This window comes from Aythya marila, assembly GCF_965140915.1.
Source record: "Aythya marila genome assembly, chromosome: 3".
Lineage (NCBI taxonomy): Eukaryota > Metazoa > Chordata > Aves > Anseriformes > Anatidae > Aythya > Aythya marila.
In genome coordinates, this window is record NC_139044.1 from 97,626,770 (window position 1) to 97,647,651 (window position 20,882).

A 20,882-nucleotide genomic window follows, 5' to 3' on the forward strand; every position below is an offset into this window, starting at 1 on the left:
AAACAAACAAAAATTAAACAAACAAACCCGAGACAATTATTTCCATATTTTCAGACCTAAGCTCTGGCATTCAGGCATGACCCCAAACAAAATTTACAGACCTGATATTTGCACCAAACACTTTCATCCAGGCTCTCCAGTGCCACTGGGGAATTTGCTGGAAGCTGTTTAGCAAATTACAAAGGTACATCTAAGCAGATAAACACACTTGTACTTAATAGAGAACCTGTTCTAAAAACAAAAAACAGTGCTGTAGTCATCTGCTGTGTATGAAAGATATGCGAGCAATCTCACTGAAGCCCATTCTATTTGAAGATTTCATGAAGAGCACATATTTAAAGCTTTGCCTAGCAGAACATTACTCCACCAATGGAAGAGTTTTGTTCATTTTGTATAGAGGAGAATCAAAGACATGATTATCCTAAGTGACTGAGTTGTATACATGTCTTTTGACAATTTGATCTTGCATCTTGACCTGTATTGTAAAGAGTAAATTAATATTGTAAGTGCCACCCAGTGACTGTGATTAACCATAATTTGCATTCTTTATTGAAAGTCGATTGTCTGCATGCTATCAGCTGTGAAATTGTGCAATAAGCAATAATTAAACAATGAAAGAGTAAACAAAACTAGTTAGGTATGATTTGGAGCAATGAGTAGCAAAGGTGACTTCTAAAGTTTTATTAGCACAATGCAAGAAAAACAAAATACAAACATGTAACCTATGCTTCAAGGCATAAACAGTGAACATCTGTAAAACTCTATTAAACTCCACTAAAGATAAATTCACACTATAAAATAACAATATCATTACTAAATAGGGACTATCCACTAAACTTACGTAATCAGAGACTTCAAAGCCAAGGGGACTGTGTGTGAGGCAAAGCAGGAATCATTTCTGAACATGTGTCTAACTGCAGTTCACTATATTTATTGATGGGATATTTGTTCTCAATGTTTTCAAGAGAGTGCTGGATTGTTTTTCTCTCTCTTTTTTTTTTGGGGGGGGGGGGGTGGTTTGTTTACTTTTCAGACAAGTAGGGGCTGGGGGAGTGGAAATGGAGTTTTACTGTAGGTTTATGCAACTTATATGCACATGGAAGCTTCTGGCAGGCATTTGGCTTTTTGTTACTTGCTAGTCCCACCCTATTATATGTATTTATAATAAGATCATTGCACATTGCACACCCCTGTAGCACAACTACCTCCCTAAAGCAAAACTCCTAAAAGCTGTTTGCCTTTGGAGAATACCAATTAGTTATGTGTGGGAATACCTCAGCTACAGCTCGTGTATACTATTTTGGTTGTCAAATGTAGTTATGCGCATTATTTATTGGATTTTGTCTTGCCCTCAGGTTCTAAGAACTACCTTCTGATGGTGGTATTGGTCTAGGTTTTGCAAGCTGGCCGGGTTTAACTTCAGGCACTTTTTCACCATGTCTGTACACACTTACAGTGACATCCACTGTTTCCCCACCATATTTGTTCTTGACATGAATGCTAAATTTGCCTGAGTCTTCTGAGGTCACTCCCTTGATTGTTAAACTGGCATATTTTCCTTGTTCCAGTGAAACCACATAGTGCTCATTAAGTTCAAGGGCCTTGTCATTCTTGAACCAAACCACTTCTGGGTCAGGGTTTCCAAACACAGTACAGGTCAGATTCAGAGTCTGAGGGAGGAAAAAAAAATAGAAAGAAAGAAAGGAAAGAAATATTATTAAGGATTTGGCATATTTGATTAACAGTATTCTCAGTATTGCTTTCAGGCACTTCTTATTCCTAGTTAATTAAAGACAGTTATCATGCTCCTGGGGACTGAAAAGTAGAGTTCCTAGTTTGTTTGTTTATTTTTTCTTTCTTTCTTTCAGTCTTTCTACCATCTTACCAGTGATTGTGAAGCAGTAATAGCCCCAGGGTAACAGAGCCTGAAGATGGTAAGTTGGACTGTCAATGCAGTCCTGCCTGCAGGAAACTCCTGGCAACCCATTAGTTTGACATGATGTTCAGGCAATGATAGGTTTAAAAACATCCTTGAAGGTTCCTTGTACACACCAAGGAGAACTGAGCAAATCTTTTTTGACCTAGGCCTCCTGAGGTTATTTCTTGAGATGATAAAAAAAAAATAAATCACTTAAATAGTAGTACATAACATGAATCATTGGTCGTTGATTCCAAATGCTGCTGACTCCAAAAATGGAAATATTTTATGAAGACTAAATAATTCATAAAGGTTGTAAAAGTGTTGCATGCATGTACAGTGTATTAATAGAATAGCTGAAAAGACCTAGTAGGTCATCCTGGCAGTTCACGTATTTTCCAAGGACTGAACAAAGACTGAAGAAGCCTACAAAATTCTGATGATCATTCTTCCGAATTTATACGGAGTTACTGCTAATCTTACTTTTATCACTGTATCTATATGTATATAAATCTTATGTATTTAGGTAAAATGATGATGCAAGAGGTTTAATAATCATTTGAGAACGTGCGTTGATAACTATCTGCTTTGTTCACTTTTGCTTGAATCTCGTTCCGCCCAAAACTCTGGCCTATGTAATTTAAATCAGCATGATAATTTCCCGTATGTGTTAAAAAATAAATATAAAAAAATGTACCAGAATGCTTCTTTATATTCCCTCCCTTCAGTATTACCCTTCAGGTTCCACAGAATTCTAATCTAGAGAGAGGAGAGAAAGCCCATCTGTGCTCACATGTGCATGTTTCTGTGCATTATTTTTCTTGAATTCTTATTTATGATATAACTCAGTGGGGAAAAAGAAAAAAAAAAGGCAGAAATTTTAAGTGATCAAAAGTACTATACATTCCCAAGTAGAAGCAATTCTGCATACTATTTGCCTCCAAACTCAGAGAGGACCATTGAGGGAAGATTTACATGCTCTGGGTGCAACCTGGTGACAACCTAAGTGTGCGAGTACCCCTTATATGAAGGGGTACATGATCCTACCCTTCATGTAGGATCTAAAGCTAACTAATGACTATGGGAACTAGCTCTTCTATAAAATATTTAAAGGAGTAATGATGCAAAGATGAAAATAAAATGTTGGGAAATCAAACTAAATCTGATGGCAAACAGCAAGTTTAAATCTTACTGTCCTTTCTGTAACTCAGGCAGCATTTCACAACTATTGCCTTCAAAAGTGACCTCATTTAAGAACAATTAATAATTAATTCATTAATCAAGTCTTAATATGTTAATATTAAAAGCTTGCCAGAGACCAGATATTTTCCACAGTCCTTTTAAATCATTTGGGCCTGTTCTAATTTACTAAATTATAGATGTGACCTAAAATCATTTATACCCTCTTAAGAAGCACCGGTAAAGCTTTGTCTTGTGTTCATACATTTGCACAGAAAGACCATTCCATTGTATGGGGAAACTTCTCTATTCTGTGTGTGTGCATGCATGCATGCACGTGTGCTACTACTTCTCTCTTGTACTTACATGAATCTTGCATGGTAGCTGTTCATATTTAATTTAGAGATGATTTTAAAATTTCACTTCCTTCTGAACCATTTTGTTTTGCTTGATTTCAGGAATCAGAGGTTTTCCCTTCATTCACTCAGTTATTTAATCCTCACATGGTTAGGCCTCCTTTGAACCCTTCTACTTCTGGAAACTTGCTCTGTGGCTTTCCCTTGATTTCAGGTCATGCTTTTTAGGGCATGATTTTGTATGAAGAAACTGCAGTTAGCATGTACATGCAGTTGGGGTGGGATGTCATTGCCAGGTTTTTTCCTGTCTGTTTGAAGATGTTGGTCATGAAGTGGCTTATACCTAACCTCCTAACAGATTAGCTTTCTTACTGTGAAGTGCTTTTGTCTACTACAGTAAGAAGGCACCTCATGTGAATACTCAATAGAGACAAAGAAAGGAATGGGCCAAGAAGGAAATCATGTCAGTTTTGTCCAAAGCTGGGTAGCTTTCAGTATCCAGTGCAAGGCTCACTGGAGCCTCCAACCACTTTCTCTGGCATAAGGACAATTTCCACATAGAACAACACAGCCGTAGCCTCTGAAGATGCACATCACACAAGAGACATAAACACCCTGATCAATATGTTCTCGATAGCCGGCAGATGGTATGAGTCACATTGGCTCACAAGCTAAACTACTACCATCAGTTAGAATAAAACTCCATCTAGCTCTTTTAGAAGTCAAAAGCAACTACTTAAGAAAGCATAGAAAAATGAGAATGAATACTGTGATCCTGCTCCCTTCCTACTTTCCACAATTTGGTGGAAACTAGTTATAAGCGTTAGCTGTATTGAGACAAATGTGTTTAATAGCCCCTGCTAGACTTCTCTTCATGACATTGCCTGTTTTCTTTTTGGACCCAAAGCTATTTTGGCCTAAGGTACTAAGGAAAAAATTAATTATGAAACACTTGAAAAACTACTTCCCTTCGATTGCAGTGACCATTTAATTAGGCACACACCCTAGTTCTTGTGCCATGAGAAGTGCTGGATAATCATTTCCAAGTACCTCCTCTGCACCATGCACAATGCTGCAGATTTTTGTCCTTTCCCCCCGTTCTCTTGTAATTATACATTGAAGTGGGACTATCTGCCAACATTTATACAGAGGAGAGTTTAATCCATTGGGCCAGGTAGGTTCTTTACCCTGCTTTGCTCTTACCACAAAGACTCTATGACTGACCTGCTGGAGAATGGGACCTAGGTTTTCTTCGTTTTACATTGGGTCTCAGACAGTGGCTGTCTCCTCCTCCAGGTTCTACTGCAGGGATGGAGTGGGCCCTTGAACTGTTCTGATCAGTACACAGAGCTGAAATCCAGCCCAGACTGGAGTATTCAGTTAACTCAGAGTCTCTACACAATCATCACAAAAGACCAGCACCAGGAGGCTGACCTTGCCTGCCTGAGAACTGAACCAGGCTGTGCCTCCCCTGACTGTATAGACAGTTTATGGTGCACATTCTCACTTATGACTTGCATGTTCCTCAATCAAATAACCACCATTAGGTTGTTTAAATTCTCCTCCTTTTTCTCTCAGCTTCTGCAAAATCATCTGAATCCCTCCCCTTTCCACCATTAAAGCAAATATCTCATCAGTCAACTTGGCTAATTGACGAAAACAGTCCTTACCTTCCCATCCATTATAGTAACAACATCAGGCAAGCCACCAATGACTTTACCACGATCTAGGAGTTAAAGAAAAAATATGTGGATTATGTGACCTTTACAACTCAAAATTACTTATTTCTTCATAATTTTATAACTTGGTGACCTATCAATTACAGCTTTAGTTTGGGCTTATCTTAAGAACCAAAAAAACATCTGTAATGCTTGATTAATGAAATGTAAAATAATACAATTTTTGCAATATTTTGTGTTATTTCCTATTAATGTATTTTATAATCCTCTCAGATTTTTAGCAAAGGTTGTGCTATGGAGTTCTAAACTGATACACTTTACATCCTTGAAGATGCTTCTAAGCTTGACAGCTGGAGCTTTGAGCACCAAAACAAAGAGGATGCTTTTAGCAACTTGGTGGTATCTAAGATTAGAAAAAAGTCTATTTTGCCACTTTGTTTCTGAGTAGAAACATCTTTTCATTATCACGGAACTTGATATCAATGTACAGAATTCATGCAGCCCCTAACAGTAACAAGCTTCCCCACTTTGTCTCTCCATTGTACTCCACATTCATTAGCATGTTATTTTTTGCTCAGTAGGTAGATCCCAATATATTATTTGCTTTCAGAGTCAACACCTCCTTGTGCGACACCCAGAAACTCACACCTCACCTAAACTCTGCAGACAAAAACAGACAGAGGAGCATTGCAAAATGCATAAAATGCACATCAAGTGCAAACCCATAAATTATTACTATTATTGCACTATTCCTCAGTAACAGGAGGTTTCTGCAACTTCAGAACTCTGAAAGCTATGCCAACTTATAATGATAGATGCCTTAAAGAGAATACTAGACTAGATTGCAGAACATCTTTGATAAAATGTAAAATAAACTTACTCTTCTCAGCAAAAGCAGCTGCCCTGAAATTGTTGAGGAGAGGAAGAGACATACATAACGTTATTAATAACATTATTAATAAATACATTTTCAGTAAATTAAGATTGTTGCTATAGCATTAAAATGCAAAAATTGTAGCACTTACTTGAGTCTCTGGAATTCTGCATAAGCATCATCAAAAGCTGTAACAAAACAGTTGAGAGAGTTACTGTACATGATCACTTGCATATGGGGCTCAGTATAAACATTTAAACACATACCCATACTAAAGCTGTTTTAAAAACATTGTTATACAGTACCAAAATGGAAAACCAAACCTCTGGAACCCAACGGTGCTAGTGGTAAAAACAGATAAGAGACTAAAAAGATTATACCAGTTACGCAACTAAATTGCATCTGGTTTTGACCAAAAGTTTTCAATTTTTACTGCATTCCTCTGTTTACTCCTGATTAATTCTATTTAATCCATGAAGTGGATTTAATCCAAAGATTATGGTCTTATATTTATACCTTGCCCAGACAGATCAAGTGTTCGTTTGAAGGATTCCTTGTCACCGAAGATTTCAAAGGTATAGTTCCCTTTATCCTTTTCAGTGGGTTCAGTTATCTGCAGCCAGGCAATATTCTCTCCACCTCCAATCTTCATCTTTTCACCAGAAGAAATCTTAGATTCCCTTGAATGAATAGAAATGGGTTTGAACATTATTTTCATGTATATTCTCTGTAGGAGACCATCTATGAAAAATTTCAAAGGATAACACACTATTTCTAAATTACAAATAAAATGCAACTAATGAGAGCAATTTCATAGGAGATTCTTTTCTTTCTAGCATGGGTATGAAATAGAACAGGAACAAAAAATCTTTACCTTCCATTAACTTCAAAAACTAATTAAGAAATCCACGGAAGACTTGCATATAATTTATTAGTCTCACATCAAGTCAAAATATACCTTTGTTTGTTTGTTCATTTGTTGTTAAGAACAAGGAAAGCAGCAAATGTTCTAACTGCAGATAATTAATAAATATGTCTCTAAAAAAAAAAACCACCACCACTACCAAAAAAAAAAAAAAAAAACAACACATAGTAACATTCAATTAACTTATCATTACTTCCTAAATTAAGAATATAAGAAATGCTCTGTTGATTCAGATTAGTGGTTCTTCTGGTCTGTCCTGAATAATGGAAATAGATGAAGCTATTTAGGGAGAGCATGCAAACCACGCTATTTTGAATGGTTTGCAAAGAAGTTTCTTCTTTCCCTCATAAACTAAACAATTTTTTCTCTAGTATCTTCCTCCCAAGCATCTTTAGGTATATATTTATATAATAAATATGTACATATGAGCATATATATATATACATATGTTTGAGATGAAAGTAAGCAGTTGCTTCTTTTTGATGAGTTAATTTATTTGCATAGACAGGGCTGATGTGGCTTCATAGCTTGTTTGATGAGGAAAAGGAATTTTTACTATTTCCCTTACTGTAAGAGAACTACATTGAGTTCAATGTACCAGAATAGATAGATAGATAGATAGATAGATAGATAGATAGATAGATAGATAGATGCAAACTGCTATTTATTACAAAATACTACATTCCCCACCATGCCATGAGTGGATAATGCATACTGGCTTTAGGATTTACATTTCCTGCAAAGCAGGATAGTGGACAATTCAAAGTTAGCTGTAAATTTGTATGGTGTGTTTTGGGATATGCAGACAACGCTACAAACAAACAAACAAACAAACAAATAAATAAATAAATAAATAAAGGAGTGATATAACCTTTCTTTTCTCCAGGAGTAATTCTTTAAAATTCCATTTGAAAAAGCGAGAAGGTTTGGTGAGTCTGGAGGATGCTGGTTGGTTGGTTGGTTTCAGTCTTTGTTTTTGTTTTAGTTTTTAATAACAACTCTAGCTTCTAATCATAGCATTTAATGAAATAATTGAAATGTTATTTTATTTGTTCAAAATTTGTGTTTAATGATCTTCATGATGATGACATGTAAGGTTTACCATAAAATCTGGAATATTAGTATGTGGGGGAGGGAGAGAGACAGCAAATACAAATACGTATGCTGATTGTTTCCCTATTTGCCATGGAACATTCTATAGTTTTGCATTGCTAGGAAGTGGATGGTGGAATGGAACATCACCTTTAAAACTAAGCAGATACGGTAGAAGGCAAAGGCAAAAAGATATTTTTCTTCACCTTTTCTTCATACAAGTATCACATTTACTGAAAGAAAGAGCAGAACCTGCTGAATACAAAACTTGAATTATGAGTACAGCTGAGTACCCTTGTGGAAGTCTGCTTGAGCTCCCTGAACCTGATGATCACTGACACGTTTCTTACATTCCTAATTGACTAAGACAATGTGCAGCCAAACCAGCCTCTTCCTGTCCTGGTCAGAACACTTCACTGTGTGTCATCTTTGGAGGTCATCAAGGAATGTGAAAGTTGAAAAAACTTGAAGAGTTTTAAAATCATTCAAAGCCCTACCTGCAGTTTCAAAAAAATGAAGGCCTAACATAGCAAAGTATTTGAACATACTTTAAATACTTTAATACTTTAAATACTGAACTGTAAATACACAGATACATAAGGAGTACCTCCAAAGGTAACAGAATGTTACCTTTGTTACCTTAATGTAACAGAAGATATTGGAAAAGTATCTGGAAATTTCCAACTCATTTCTAGTTACAGAAATGATTCTCAGCTCTGAGGGCTATTCTCACAATATTCGGTACTTCTTGCCCCTCCTCCCTGTGTCACTGGATATATTTTCAAAGAAAATGAATAGAATTAAAATATTTGGGGTTATGTAAGACTATATATTGAAAATTGTTGTGTTGTTTGCTGTTTCCTTTTTTTTTTTGGGGGGGGAGAGAGGGTTGTTGTTTGGTTTTGGATTTGCTTTCTTGGTACAGGCTGGTGAGAGCAGATGTTTGGTATTCACTTACTCCTGGAGGAGAAATTTCATTCATTTATAGAAAAGGGCAACTCTGAGCAGAAAACTATGCTCCAATATTTTACTATCTTTGAACCAACCATTTGAACCAAAAGATACCATTGTATCTTTTGAACCAAAGATACAATGGAAGACAAACAGTCTGGAGTTGAATAAGAAATTGAAATACTGTTTATTCTTCTTTTCTGGACATTAAAACCAGGTATTGGACAAGTCTATTAATATTTCTTTTACCATATGTACTATGTGAAAAGGGAACATAAGATGCTGGAAAGAAATTCACTAAAGCGTTCTACTTCCTAAATGAATGCCACAGCATAGTATATAGTAAATCTTTAAGACTATATTTTTCTCAAATAAATCTGAATGTACACATGAACTTGAAAAAATATTCTCACCTACCTATGAGACCAGCTGATTTTCATTTCTTCATTGTAGTACTTCAAGAAACACTGAAGCCTTATTCCTTCTTCAGTGCAGAGTATCTTCAGTGGAGAAGCTGTCTTACCTACATAAAATAGAATACATGCAAATCAAACAGGATAATGGAATAAACAGAAAACAGTCAAATGGACTGTTTACAACACCAGGACAAAGGGAAATTCAAGATCTGATCCACTGTTCTTGAGTACAACAAAAAGACAGTGATTCATGCTTCTCAAAGATCTGCTGATTTATATCAGGTAAAAGTTTAGCATGAGTTTATGGTTTTATTATCATATACAAGCATTATGACTGCTTTGTGAAGTAATAAGCTACTTATGTAATTGCCATGAAATAATAGTATTGTGATTTTATTTGCATAAAAATTTTATTCTTGTACATCCCCCGTTCTTTCACTGGAATTATTCCCAGTTTCTTACTGAAAATAGGATCAGAATCTAGTTCTCTCTGTATCATAAGGCTCATTTACTAATGGGAAGTATGAAGAAAATGACTGCTATATCATCGTCACAGTATCTAAACCAAATAAGCCAGGTGGAACAATTCTTTGTTCCCTTTTAATAGTGTCAATTAGCAAGGTTGAATGCCTGTTCAGAACCTTAATAATGTGCCCATAAAGATATAAGCATCATGACTCCCATAGATTTTCCACTTACAATAAAAATTGTCTGCCTCAGGCTCAGCTGACTTTAATATAAAAATAAATAAATAAATAAAAAACGACATGAAAATCCAAGAGAGACTTTACTTACCACTGACTCTGCTCAATGCCAGAATTATATCATCATACACTGAGGAGAAAAAAAAATAAAAAGAAAGCATACAATCAAAATTCAATCAGAATATAGCTTTGTTATGTTTAGTTTAATTAAAATGATATAGGAAATCTTCACATCCTTAGGCAAAGAAAACCATTAAAATTGCAACAGGTGTACAGGACAAATTGGAGACTGTCTGCATACATTAAATGAATTCTGTGCTGTGTTAATGAGTATCTCCGCTGTATGCGGAGTCAGATATGCTGTCATTTTTTTCTCTTTGTATCCTTCATGCCAGAAACAACAGAAGGTCATAAAAGCTTGATAGTTCACATATGAAGAAGAGTTCAGGAGAAAGAAAAATTACTGCATTTCTGGAGAAAACAGTTTTCCCCTGCTCCCTGTAAGATGGCATTTGGCAAATGTAAACTTCTCGGCAGCAGGAAAAAAACAGGTATCATATCAAGCTTTTGAAAGATGATGGAGCTGTTGGGTTTGTGGAAGGGGAGAACCTCAGTCAAAAGGGCAGAAGACTAGAGCACTTTCTGTAGCACAAGTAACAAGCACACAAGTGACATTCAGTGTCACTGCGTAGAATGAAAAAGGCAGAGAACATCTGGTAACACATAAAACCTTGTGTAGATGCCTATCATCAGTTCATTTTCAACCAAATCCTCTTACCTTTGTTTGCATTTATTTTCATTTGAATTACAATGAACACTGAGCTCAAACTAACTTGCCTCATAGAATATGCAGTTTCAAGAGCACAGTTCTTACTAAACTTCTCTGTTTATCAGGGTCAAATCAAACATTTAGGGGATCCACTGGTTGGTTTAATACTGTAGTTCCTGTGGTTTTGCTGGTTAACATTTGCAAAGCCTCCTGGTTCCACAAGTTAGACATGGTGTTTTATCAAAACAGGCATTTCATTGTCTACATTTCCAGCACAGGCTAGTTTTTCTGTAACTGCAGAAGTAGGAAGGGACCCCAGTCATAAGATGGAGAACTACAGTATCTTCTGTTCATTCCAGTGATCAAGATAAATGTTACTTGAAAATCCTACTCTGATGAGTTGCAAATTCAGTTGTGTATGATTTTTATTTCTCTACATTTACAAGTGGGTCTGTTCTTTCACACATTCAAAATTACAGCTTTACTATTTTACAATTGAAATAACAGTCACTGAGACTCCCACTTCAACATACTTGGTACTTCGAAGGTCCTGGTGCTGTTAGTTTTTTTGTAGACATTAAAACTTACCAAAGCTTACAGAGGGAAAGAGCTCTTTACAAAAATACATAAATAAATAAATAAATAAATAATCCCACATAAAGGGGAGTGTCTGATTAAAACTTACTTCTTGCCTGTGAAGGTATTAAAGAGTAACCATTACAAAGCCCAATGTCACCCCTACTAAACTGATCATCTGCAGATCAGGCCCCTATAACATATGAAAAGACCTGATAAAGGACCCCAAATATGCTTTCTGACTTGCCATTTGCAAAGATAGATCTTGAACACCTCTTCAGAGAATGTACAGAGAATTACTTCAATGTAGTAAATGTAATGTTACCTTTTCCTGATAATTCAAGAGTAGATACATCATGACCTCTATCATCTGATAGTGTTGCCTTATAAACACCTTCATCTTTGCGAGACAACTACAAGGAAAGCACAGGATGTTTATTGAACAAGAATATATTTGCTTAACCATTGCACACATTCACAAGTTAAACAATACACATTGTACTGTGTTCTGGATAAATAATCTTTCTAAACTATAAATGGCTTGTATATGCTTTTTTATGAAGCTATAGTTGGTCCTTAAGACTAAAATATAATCTGATTTCAGTTAAATTGTCTTGAGAAACTTTTTTTTTCCTTTCTCTCTTTTCTCTTGTTCCATAGAGACAAATAGGATTGATTCTGGTCGCTAGAAATTATAAGTAGCTTAGTAAGATGTAATAGAGGGTAACTTCAACCCACCCAAATTTTAGAAATGCAATTTTTCTTCAACTGAAACTATTACTTTTTGGAGTCATTATGTGTAGAGCATGACAATTGATCTATATCCTTTAACTGTCCAAGTATCAACTAAGTGGCTTTCATTCAAGCAGCAGCTGTAGTCAGATTATATGTATGCTAAGTAAATAATGCATTGAGGGCTTACACTCTAAAATCTATCACAGTGATACTGCTTTAAAGGCAGTAGTTTCTGTTTGGGTGATCTTATTTTATTTTATTTAAAAACATGAAGGGAAATATCTAAATACTTACATTCAGGTTAGAGGTTGTTTAATTTAATCTTAGGTTTATACAAGCCCACAAACAAGTGAATAATGGAAAAAGTGTCATATATTTAAATGATAAGTAATGACAGCAATTCAAGACAAGCTGAAACTACTCTCCCCCAGAAAAGTCTACTCAAGAAAAATGAAGTGACTAGAAATTCAGTAGCCTATTGCAAGTGAAACGAAGTGAGTAAATAATAAGAATATGAAGACAATAATTGAATTAAATAAACTAATTAAATGGAATGCATATTATTCTGAAAGACTTGATCAAGGGGAGGTTTGGGCACTTGAGAAAGAAAGTACCTTTTCAAGGTAAAGCTTCAGACACAAGTTAGGCTATTTTGTTTACATAAACATAAACCTTAAGAAGCGATATACCTCAAACCTATTTATTTTAGTAAATAACACTGAGGCAACTGTCAAATATGAGGTGCTTGAACAAATTGAAAAACTGAGAAGAAGTTTTCTTATTTTCAATAAGAAAAAAAAAAAGAGTTCAACAAAGGATGCTGAAGCAACTTAAGCATAACCTGGCTGAGCTGATAACAAAAACATATACTCTTTTTCTAGCAGTAACAACTCACTAGCTAATTGAAAGGTAGCAAATACACCTTTTCTTTAAAATGGTTCGTAGAAATCATGATAGCTGTTTTAGTGATCTGCCTGGCAAATCTCTAACACATCACTGTCATTTCTAATCAGAAGGTGATACTGTACCCTGGGAATACTTAGGTGACATTCTCCCTTCTGCAGATCAGGCATCTCATCGACATCAATCCCAGAACCATCCTTATACCACTTGAAAACAGTCTCCTTCTTTGTGTTTGCAACCTGTACAATAAAAAATGCACATAAGCATGGCTTTATCTTGATGAAATACATTGTAGTGTATGTAGTTACATACACTTTCAGCATACATACTGTTACATACATACATACATAGTTACATACTACTTTCAGCATAAGAAGCCTTTTTATATATATATATATATATATATATATATATATATATATATATATAATGTACATCAAATAGCTAAGCAGAAAAAAACAATTCCGATTCAGCAAATTCTTAGTATTTGCAGCACAGAACTGGTCAGAAGTAGGCAGCTCAGCGCTTAAGAGCACTGTCAAATCCTTAAAGGCAATCCTGTCTACGTCCTTCCTTAAAGGATTTTGCATCCTTGTTATAAGGTTGTAGTTTGTCTAGAGATACCTGTGAGAAGTATCTTTGAAATTACAGATGCTGAACTCTCTTTTATCGTTTTATGTTTGCCATGTGTCTCCAGAGACCTGCAACACATTCTAGGCCCTATCTTGGAGAACATTCAGCCAATTTGCAGATTCATCCTGGCTACCTAAGCAATGCCTTTCAGGGCCAAACCACAAAAAGCAACTGAAATTACTATTCTGAAAGCATTTTACTTCCCTTCAAAAAGACTTCAGAATTGTGAGCTGCACTAGAAATTCTTTTTTTACATTACACTGTATCCTACAGGAAATACGAAGACTTGAGGAATCCTACAAATTGAAGTCTCTTTCAATACAAAGGAGCTTTAAAAAGTGTTTCAGATACAGAGAAGGTTCTTAAAAGACCAAATTTTGCTGTAATAGTAGCAGCTAGTCTGAGCAATGCATAAATAAACTACAGCTATACCTCAAGTATTGCTATAATTTTGAAATATAAATTGTCTAATAGTGACACTTAAAATATTGCTGGATGAATGGTCTCGAAGGGTTTTATTTTTCTTCCTTTCAGAAGCACTATGGTTTGTTTGACATCACTAACCTTATACCCTTCCAGAAATCACAGAAATACAATCGTATTTCTGTGTCTATCCTGAATCCCCATCAACACGGCTTTGGTAGAAGGAAAGAGCTGGCAAGATGTTTAATCCTCAGGCAGTCGCTTAAAAAAAAAAAAATCCTTAAAGAACTGAACAAATGGATATTGGGCAGCCCAGAGGTTAATTTATTTCTGAGTTCTGCAATAGTTTTCAAGTGGATTGCTAGGAGGGAAATACATGCACCAATTTCTAACCCTTTCACATTAGAGGAGTCTTATTCTATAGATGAACAGCTCTATGAAAGCTCTCTGTAGAGATGACCAGACAAATAGGAGGAATTTCCCCACCACCACCACCACCTTTCTCCTGTACTGATTCCTGGAAGCTCTCTAAATCCTGTTCACATTAATCATATATATTGCTGTTTAATAACTAGCGTGGTTGCTATGTATCTCTGACAGAGTATTTGGGATCACAACCTGGCCCAAAGCAATGTCTCGCCTGAAAAAAAAAAAAAAAAGAGCAGCATTTTACATTTACCAGTAACTACAAAGCGGCTGTTCCTACAGTCATATGACATGAGTGGCAATTTTATTTGAACAAAGCCTGAAGGAACAAGCCTTTAATGCTTTTCAACAATTTTTCATCAAAGACTGTTAGCACTCAATCTGACAATAAATAGACTGAGATTCAGACACATGCAGTTTGCAGCGCCGAAGTTATTTCATGCTGACATTTACTATGAAAAGTTACCTTTTTTACTGTTTAACTGCACACCAAAAATCTTGCTTTTAACAAATACAGTACAAATAAAGGTCAAGGCGATGCAAGAGTGGGTAGCTTCTGAATGTTCTGAAATTTAGAACTACTTGAAGAAAAATGATGGTAGATGCTGGCATGTAAAGAAAAATAAACATGCAATGAAAAGAAAACACCAGCAAATTGTTACTGAGATGGACAAATATGTCCCCCTCTCATTGAGGGTCTAAAAAGTTCATCAATACAGTTCATCAACTTCAGCTATTATGGAATTAATGATTAAGTCAAACAAAAGTCAATCAGGTCAAATCCCATAGAATGGAAGTGGTACCTGAATGCTACATTTTGTGTTCTGTTACATAGCACAATCTTTGTTCATTATTATTGACAGCACAGGAAGGATATGGACCTATTAGAACAAGTCCAGAGGAGGGCCACAGGAGGCTGGAGCACCTCTCCTGTGAGGACAGGCTGGAAGAGTTGGAGTTGTTCAGCCTGGAAAAGAGAAGGCTCTGGGAATGGCCTTCCAGTACCTAAAGGTGACTAAAGGTAAAGCTGGGGAGGGACTCTTTGTAAGGGAGTGTAGCAATAGGACACAGAGTAATGTCTTTAAACAAAAAGAGGGTAGATTTAGATTAGATAAAAGGAAAATAATTTTTTTACTGTGAGGGTGGTGAAGCACTGGAACAGGTTGCCCAGATAAGCTGTGGATGTCCCATCCCTGGAGGTGTTCAAGGCCAGGTTAGGTGGGGCTTTGAGCAACATGGTCTGGTGGGAGGTGTCCCTGCCCATGGCATGGGGGTTGGAAGTAGATGACCTTTAAGGTCCCTTCCAGTGCAAACCATTGTATGTAGAACCATACCTTACATATTTGACATGTTTTTTATATGTAGAACCATATGATTACTGTTATAAATCTGGATCACACCATCAGTTATGTCTTATACAAGCTACCAGTTCTTAAAGTCTTCTATTTCATGCCATAGTCTTTGAGAAATTCCTGTTCAAAAGTCCTCTCTTGCATGTCACATCACATCCTTCACATTATCCCAGGCTCTTTCAAGAGATAAGGACACCCACAAAAATTATTTTTACACAAGGGCACTACAAAGACGTTAGAAGAGACCCGGATCTAAGCAAGCCCAGTCTTCTCTACAAGAAGCCAACTAAGCAGTGTGAATATGAGCCACTCTGAAGGAAATGATATGGCCTAGGAAGGCAACAATTGCTCCTTGGATAATTTTATTACTGAAGATACAGCCCAGGTCAGCCACACCTCTGACTGGAATGTCAAGTACCTGAAATTAGTCAGACAAATCCAGGTGTTATTGTTCAACTTCTTCCTATGTATAAATACCAGTTAAACGGCCATAAACAACAATGGTCTGAATGTAACAGCCAGTCACACACTAACAATAACGAACATTATAAGGTCAAAGGCATAGTTAAAAGGATGAATTTGCAGACTGCCCACATCCTATATTGTATTTACACAAAATGTTCTGACCAAACAAATGAAAAGTACACTGGTAAAAAGCATATAATCAGCCTTTCACAATTTCTGTGGTATAAATAGGCTCTACTGTCAAAGACAAGAGGATAATTTCAGATTAATTTGTAGAGAATTAACACTAGTATAACTGGTTCAGCAACACTTAATTAATGAAAGGATAAGCAGAGTTCATGCCTGAGGCAAATGCACTATGAGATTATAAAATGCAGCAACTACGCAGCTCAGTATCAGCAAAGGTACCATGTTAGCTAATGAGTCTTGAGCACTAAAATGGGGGCACGCAGAATGGCAGCTTCACCCCCTAGGTCAGTTCTGCTGGGAATAAATTGAGGTTAAAGGCCTCCTAATTAGTGAGCAGAGGGAAAAAAAAAAAAAAAAAAGGAAGAAAAAAGTGCATGTATATTACTCATATTACTCATAATGAATGATTCAAGTTAATCTAATTAAAAAAGTCAAAAACTTATTCAAAAGAATGAAGAAAATTAATACAGTTAAGTCTGTACAATAGGAAAAGGCAGTGAAGAAGAGTTCAATGCTTGTTAAATTCAATTAACTTTGTTATTGAGACCTCTAATTAGTCATTCTAGAAAAGAGCAACAAAAATGAAAATATATCAGTTCAGAATGGCATATAAAGACCTTAATAGCAGAATTTACTCTGAATTCTATGCACATATGCATTAGTTATGATTCCAAAGTCATTAGCTAAATATAATAAAAATCCTGTTCTATAACTTCAATTCTAAAAACTTTTATTGCATGTTTGGTTACAGTTGATTAAATAATGGACAATTTGTTAGAGGAAGCTCCAAATCAGAAAACTGTAGGGAAAGAGTTTGAACTGTGGCTACTTGTTGAGGAAGGAAGAAGGACCACTTAGGGCTGATTATTTTATTTAAATAATTTTTATGACTCACAGTTATTATAAAAGATTAGATTATCTACATATTTCCAAAAATTGTTTTTCCTTTTTTAATTTTTAAGACTACTCCTGTTCTAAATTAAGGATTTAATCTTGCTTTTTGTTTGTTTGTTTAAATGAGAACTACTGCTGAAGAACAAGTCAGGAAGTTTGATTTAAAATTCTTCCAAATAAAAATATTTCAGTAGGAATTTTTCCATTGTAAAAACATCAAAATCTTTCCACATATTTTCCTACCTCAGCTACTAAGCAACACATTCTAAAAATATTTTAAGTATATTTCCTCACCTTGCAAGCAAGTAGAACTTCACATTCTTCTGTAACTTCCCAATACAAAAACTCTGAGAAGTGAGGACCTAAGAAAGAAAATAGCCTTAAAGCATATGTTATAAAATGAAGGAAAGGATAACAGAGTTATCCTTTGTGAAAGAAACAAAAAGGCTAATAAATACATTCTCACATCCCTACACCAGAATTATCAGAGAGCACTCCTGAACTACCCATGAACAAGAAGGAAAATCGTGCAGTAAGTATTAATTGTATTAACACAGGTGTCTAAAGTATAGATTAGAAACCTGAGGCACTTATCTGTTAGTTTGTAGGGTAAATCATGTAGTATTCCAAAATGTAAAACAGTGAGAAAAACAAGTATGTTTATTAAATAAGTTTATGCCCAATTTCTAAGCAAGCATAGGAAAGAAATAGAATAGTTACAAACAATATGATGTGTTTAATGCATGTGGAACTTAAGAATAAAATACTGTATTCAAATGCTCACCAAATTACAATTTCAAAGCAAAAAACCCATGCCTGACAGTTTTTGTCCAAATTAATTGAAGTTAAAAATATATATTAATCATTCCAGCAGAACAGGAAATATCCCTCTTCCCTATTTATGTTCTGAAGTCAATTATGCATGTCCTTCAGTAAATTTACTGATATACATACTCTTTGAAGTTATTGTGGTTACTCATATCAGTAAATTTTTGAGTATGTTTTAATGTCTGGAGGATCAGATTGCAATACCCACAGATGGGAGGTAGCAAACTCCTAGACTTTCACTTAAATCATTGATTGTGAGTATATATACAGTATAATTTCTTCCCTAAATCTATTTTTATCTTAGACTATAAAACAAATGTATGTACATTTAGTACCTAAAATTTTGCCTGGACAGAAACCACAGGCTCAAGATTTTAATCTTCCTTTACTGACGTTTTGCTGTCAGTTCTTCTGTCAATTATAATGAATGGACAACTTGTTTGTTTAAAACTAAACATGCTGAAGTGTTTTGCTGGTTTGAAGCCCACAGTAAGCATACTTCTCATGAATATTCAGCAAATATAACCTCTTGTAAGGATTCCCACTTTATTTCTCTACTTAATTAAAGTTCTGTCAAAATTTGCAAGTATTATACAACAATGTTAGAAAATAATATCCACATCCAGCAAGGGTTCAATACCCCCTCCAACTGCATGATATACTTATCTTCTAATGAAGTCAATGGAAGTTAGAAGCACCTAGTATTCACCAGGAATGCATTGTGCACTGCAAAATGGGCCAAAAATCACTAATCTGTTCTCTTACCTTGCTTCCTGAGAAATTCCTTTCGTTGGAGCTCAGATTCAGCCAATACTGCCTTAAATGCTAAATTTCAGAAGAGGTAAACAAAAGATCAGTTAGTCACAAAAGTAGTCAAGAAATAATTGAAGTTTATTTCTTCACCTGTCTCACTGAAATTTTCCATGTTTAATGAACTTACCATCTCCAATGAGAACCAATGAAGACTGGTTCTTGGCCTTTCCATCTTGAATCTGTACTGTGTAGGTACCTTCATTGTCAATTGTAAATCGGTCCATCACCATTTCTATAATACCATTTGGACGGTCGCAATTTATTTTATGCCTCTGAAATAAATAAGCAATAACTTTAGTATAGTGTTAATTACTTATGAATCACTATCAAAGTATGCATATTTTGGATCCCCCAACTCCACACTTGATCTTTTTCATGTTTTCATTCTTTTTAATCATAAACTATAGGAAGAGGGCTGTGATTTCCTTTGCTATTGTACAACAAGGTCCCAGAGGTGGCAGTAAGTGTGCATTTGGAATACTCAAATCATCATAATACAGGTGTTTTAGATTTAAAAATAATAGTTTGTTGTACTATGCACGTCGGAAGAAGAGGTTCCACATCCAGCCTTTAGTTGCAGTACAGCTTCCAGCTCAACAAAGGGTTTTGCTAGTTTGAAACACTGTTCCTAGCAGAGTATAAAGACAGCTGCAAGTGTTAAGTTTGTAGACACAGATCTTCAAACATGTACCTTGTAAATAAATCCATCATAACAAATTCAAACCATCATAACTACTAAATACCTCTAAGACATAAGTGGCAGCTTGATACAGGATTTTTTTCCTCACTAAAAAAATATATTTAGGAAGGATATAATGATTTGCTCATCTTCTACTACCTATTATTTTTGGGGAACACTAAAGTGTAAGACCATGACAGAGAACAGTAACTTGTGGCTTCCCCATTCAAACCCAACAGAGATTCTGGGAACTAAGAAGATTAACAAAGTCCAACAAAAGAGAATTAAGATTCTGTCAAAAAATCTAGCTACCTACTAAAGTCCTTGGAGAATACCCAAAATACCAAATATTGACTTGACTTCTAAAATAAATATGCTTTTCACTGTTTGTGTCCTTTTTGTGTTTGCTTTCTAATAATTATTCCAGAAAGATAAATTATAAGCAGGAACCTTCAAGAAAATAGAAAATTATAAGCAAATATTGGACAATAAGTGCAAAATGTGTTTAGAATTTGCAGGTACTATTTTAGATACAACCACATTATCCTAAATAATATCTCTTTCATTCAGTTAGTAAACTATGAGGACCATGTGTCCCACTAACAGTGACATTGTTTGAATCTCAACTAAAAAATTCCTGAAGTAAAGCAAAAAATAATTACACAAGTTACTTGGTCAATGTGTTTGGGTAACTAAACAGCTAAGGATGTTACATGACAACCGTTCCATTCATGAGGGGACAAAAGTATCACTTTTAAGTCATGCAGTAAGTTATTATAGAGCCTGTAGTTGTTATAAGGAGACAGGAGGCCTTATAAACAGAATATTTTTATTAACCTTCTTCTTGGAGTCCAAAACCTGAAACAGATAAAGCCACGAGCTTTATCTGTGTGTTTAGGAAAGAATAAGAAAAAGGAAAGGAAAAAAAAAAGGGGGGGCGGGGGGAGATGGGGTAAAAATAACACTTGTTGAACTCTCTGGGACCAATTCCTTAAGTGGAAGGAACTTTAAGTACTTGTCTAAAATTAGAAAGAATGACCCCACATATATTTCTTCACCTTTGAGGGACGCCTCCCAGCCAGCTTCAAGAACAGATTCACTGT

The 20,882-nt window shown here is 35.4% G+C and overlaps 1 protein-coding gene across 2 annotated transcripts in view; it reads right to left on the reverse strand.

The window, feature by feature from the left end:
* Window positions 1-1,016: 1,016 nt before the first annotated feature.
* Window positions 1,017-20,882, reverse strand: part of MYOM2 (myomesin 2) — a 77,883-nt gene continuing 58,017 nt past the window's right edge. For both annotated transcript variants that reach the window (XM_082756844.1, XM_082756843.1), the window contains 12 exons: window positions 19,228-19,372; window positions 19,053-19,112; window positions 17,754-17,821; window positions 13,203-13,316; window positions 11,765-11,852; window positions 10,186-10,224; window positions 9,392-9,497; window positions 6,523-6,686; window positions 6,158-6,194; window positions 6,013-6,035; window positions 5,124-5,179; window positions 1,017-1,670 (listed from right to left, as the gene is read on the reverse strand). In XM_082756844.1, the coding sequence (XP_082612970.1) occupies window positions 1,359-1,670; window positions 5,124-5,179; window positions 6,013-6,035; window positions 6,158-6,194; window positions 6,523-6,686; window positions 9,392-9,497; window positions 10,186-10,224; window positions 11,765-11,852; window positions 13,203-13,316; window positions 17,754-17,821; window positions 19,053-19,112; window positions 19,228-19,372 (1,212 nt within the window). In that variant the 3' untranslated portion in view covers window positions 1,017-1,358. The remainder of the gene's footprint in view (window positions 1,671-5,123; window positions 5,180-6,012; window positions 6,036-6,157; window positions 6,195-6,522; window positions 6,687-9,391; window positions 9,498-10,185; window positions 10,225-11,764; window positions 11,853-13,202; window positions 13,317-17,753; window positions 17,822-19,052; window positions 19,113-19,227; window positions 19,373-20,882) is intronic.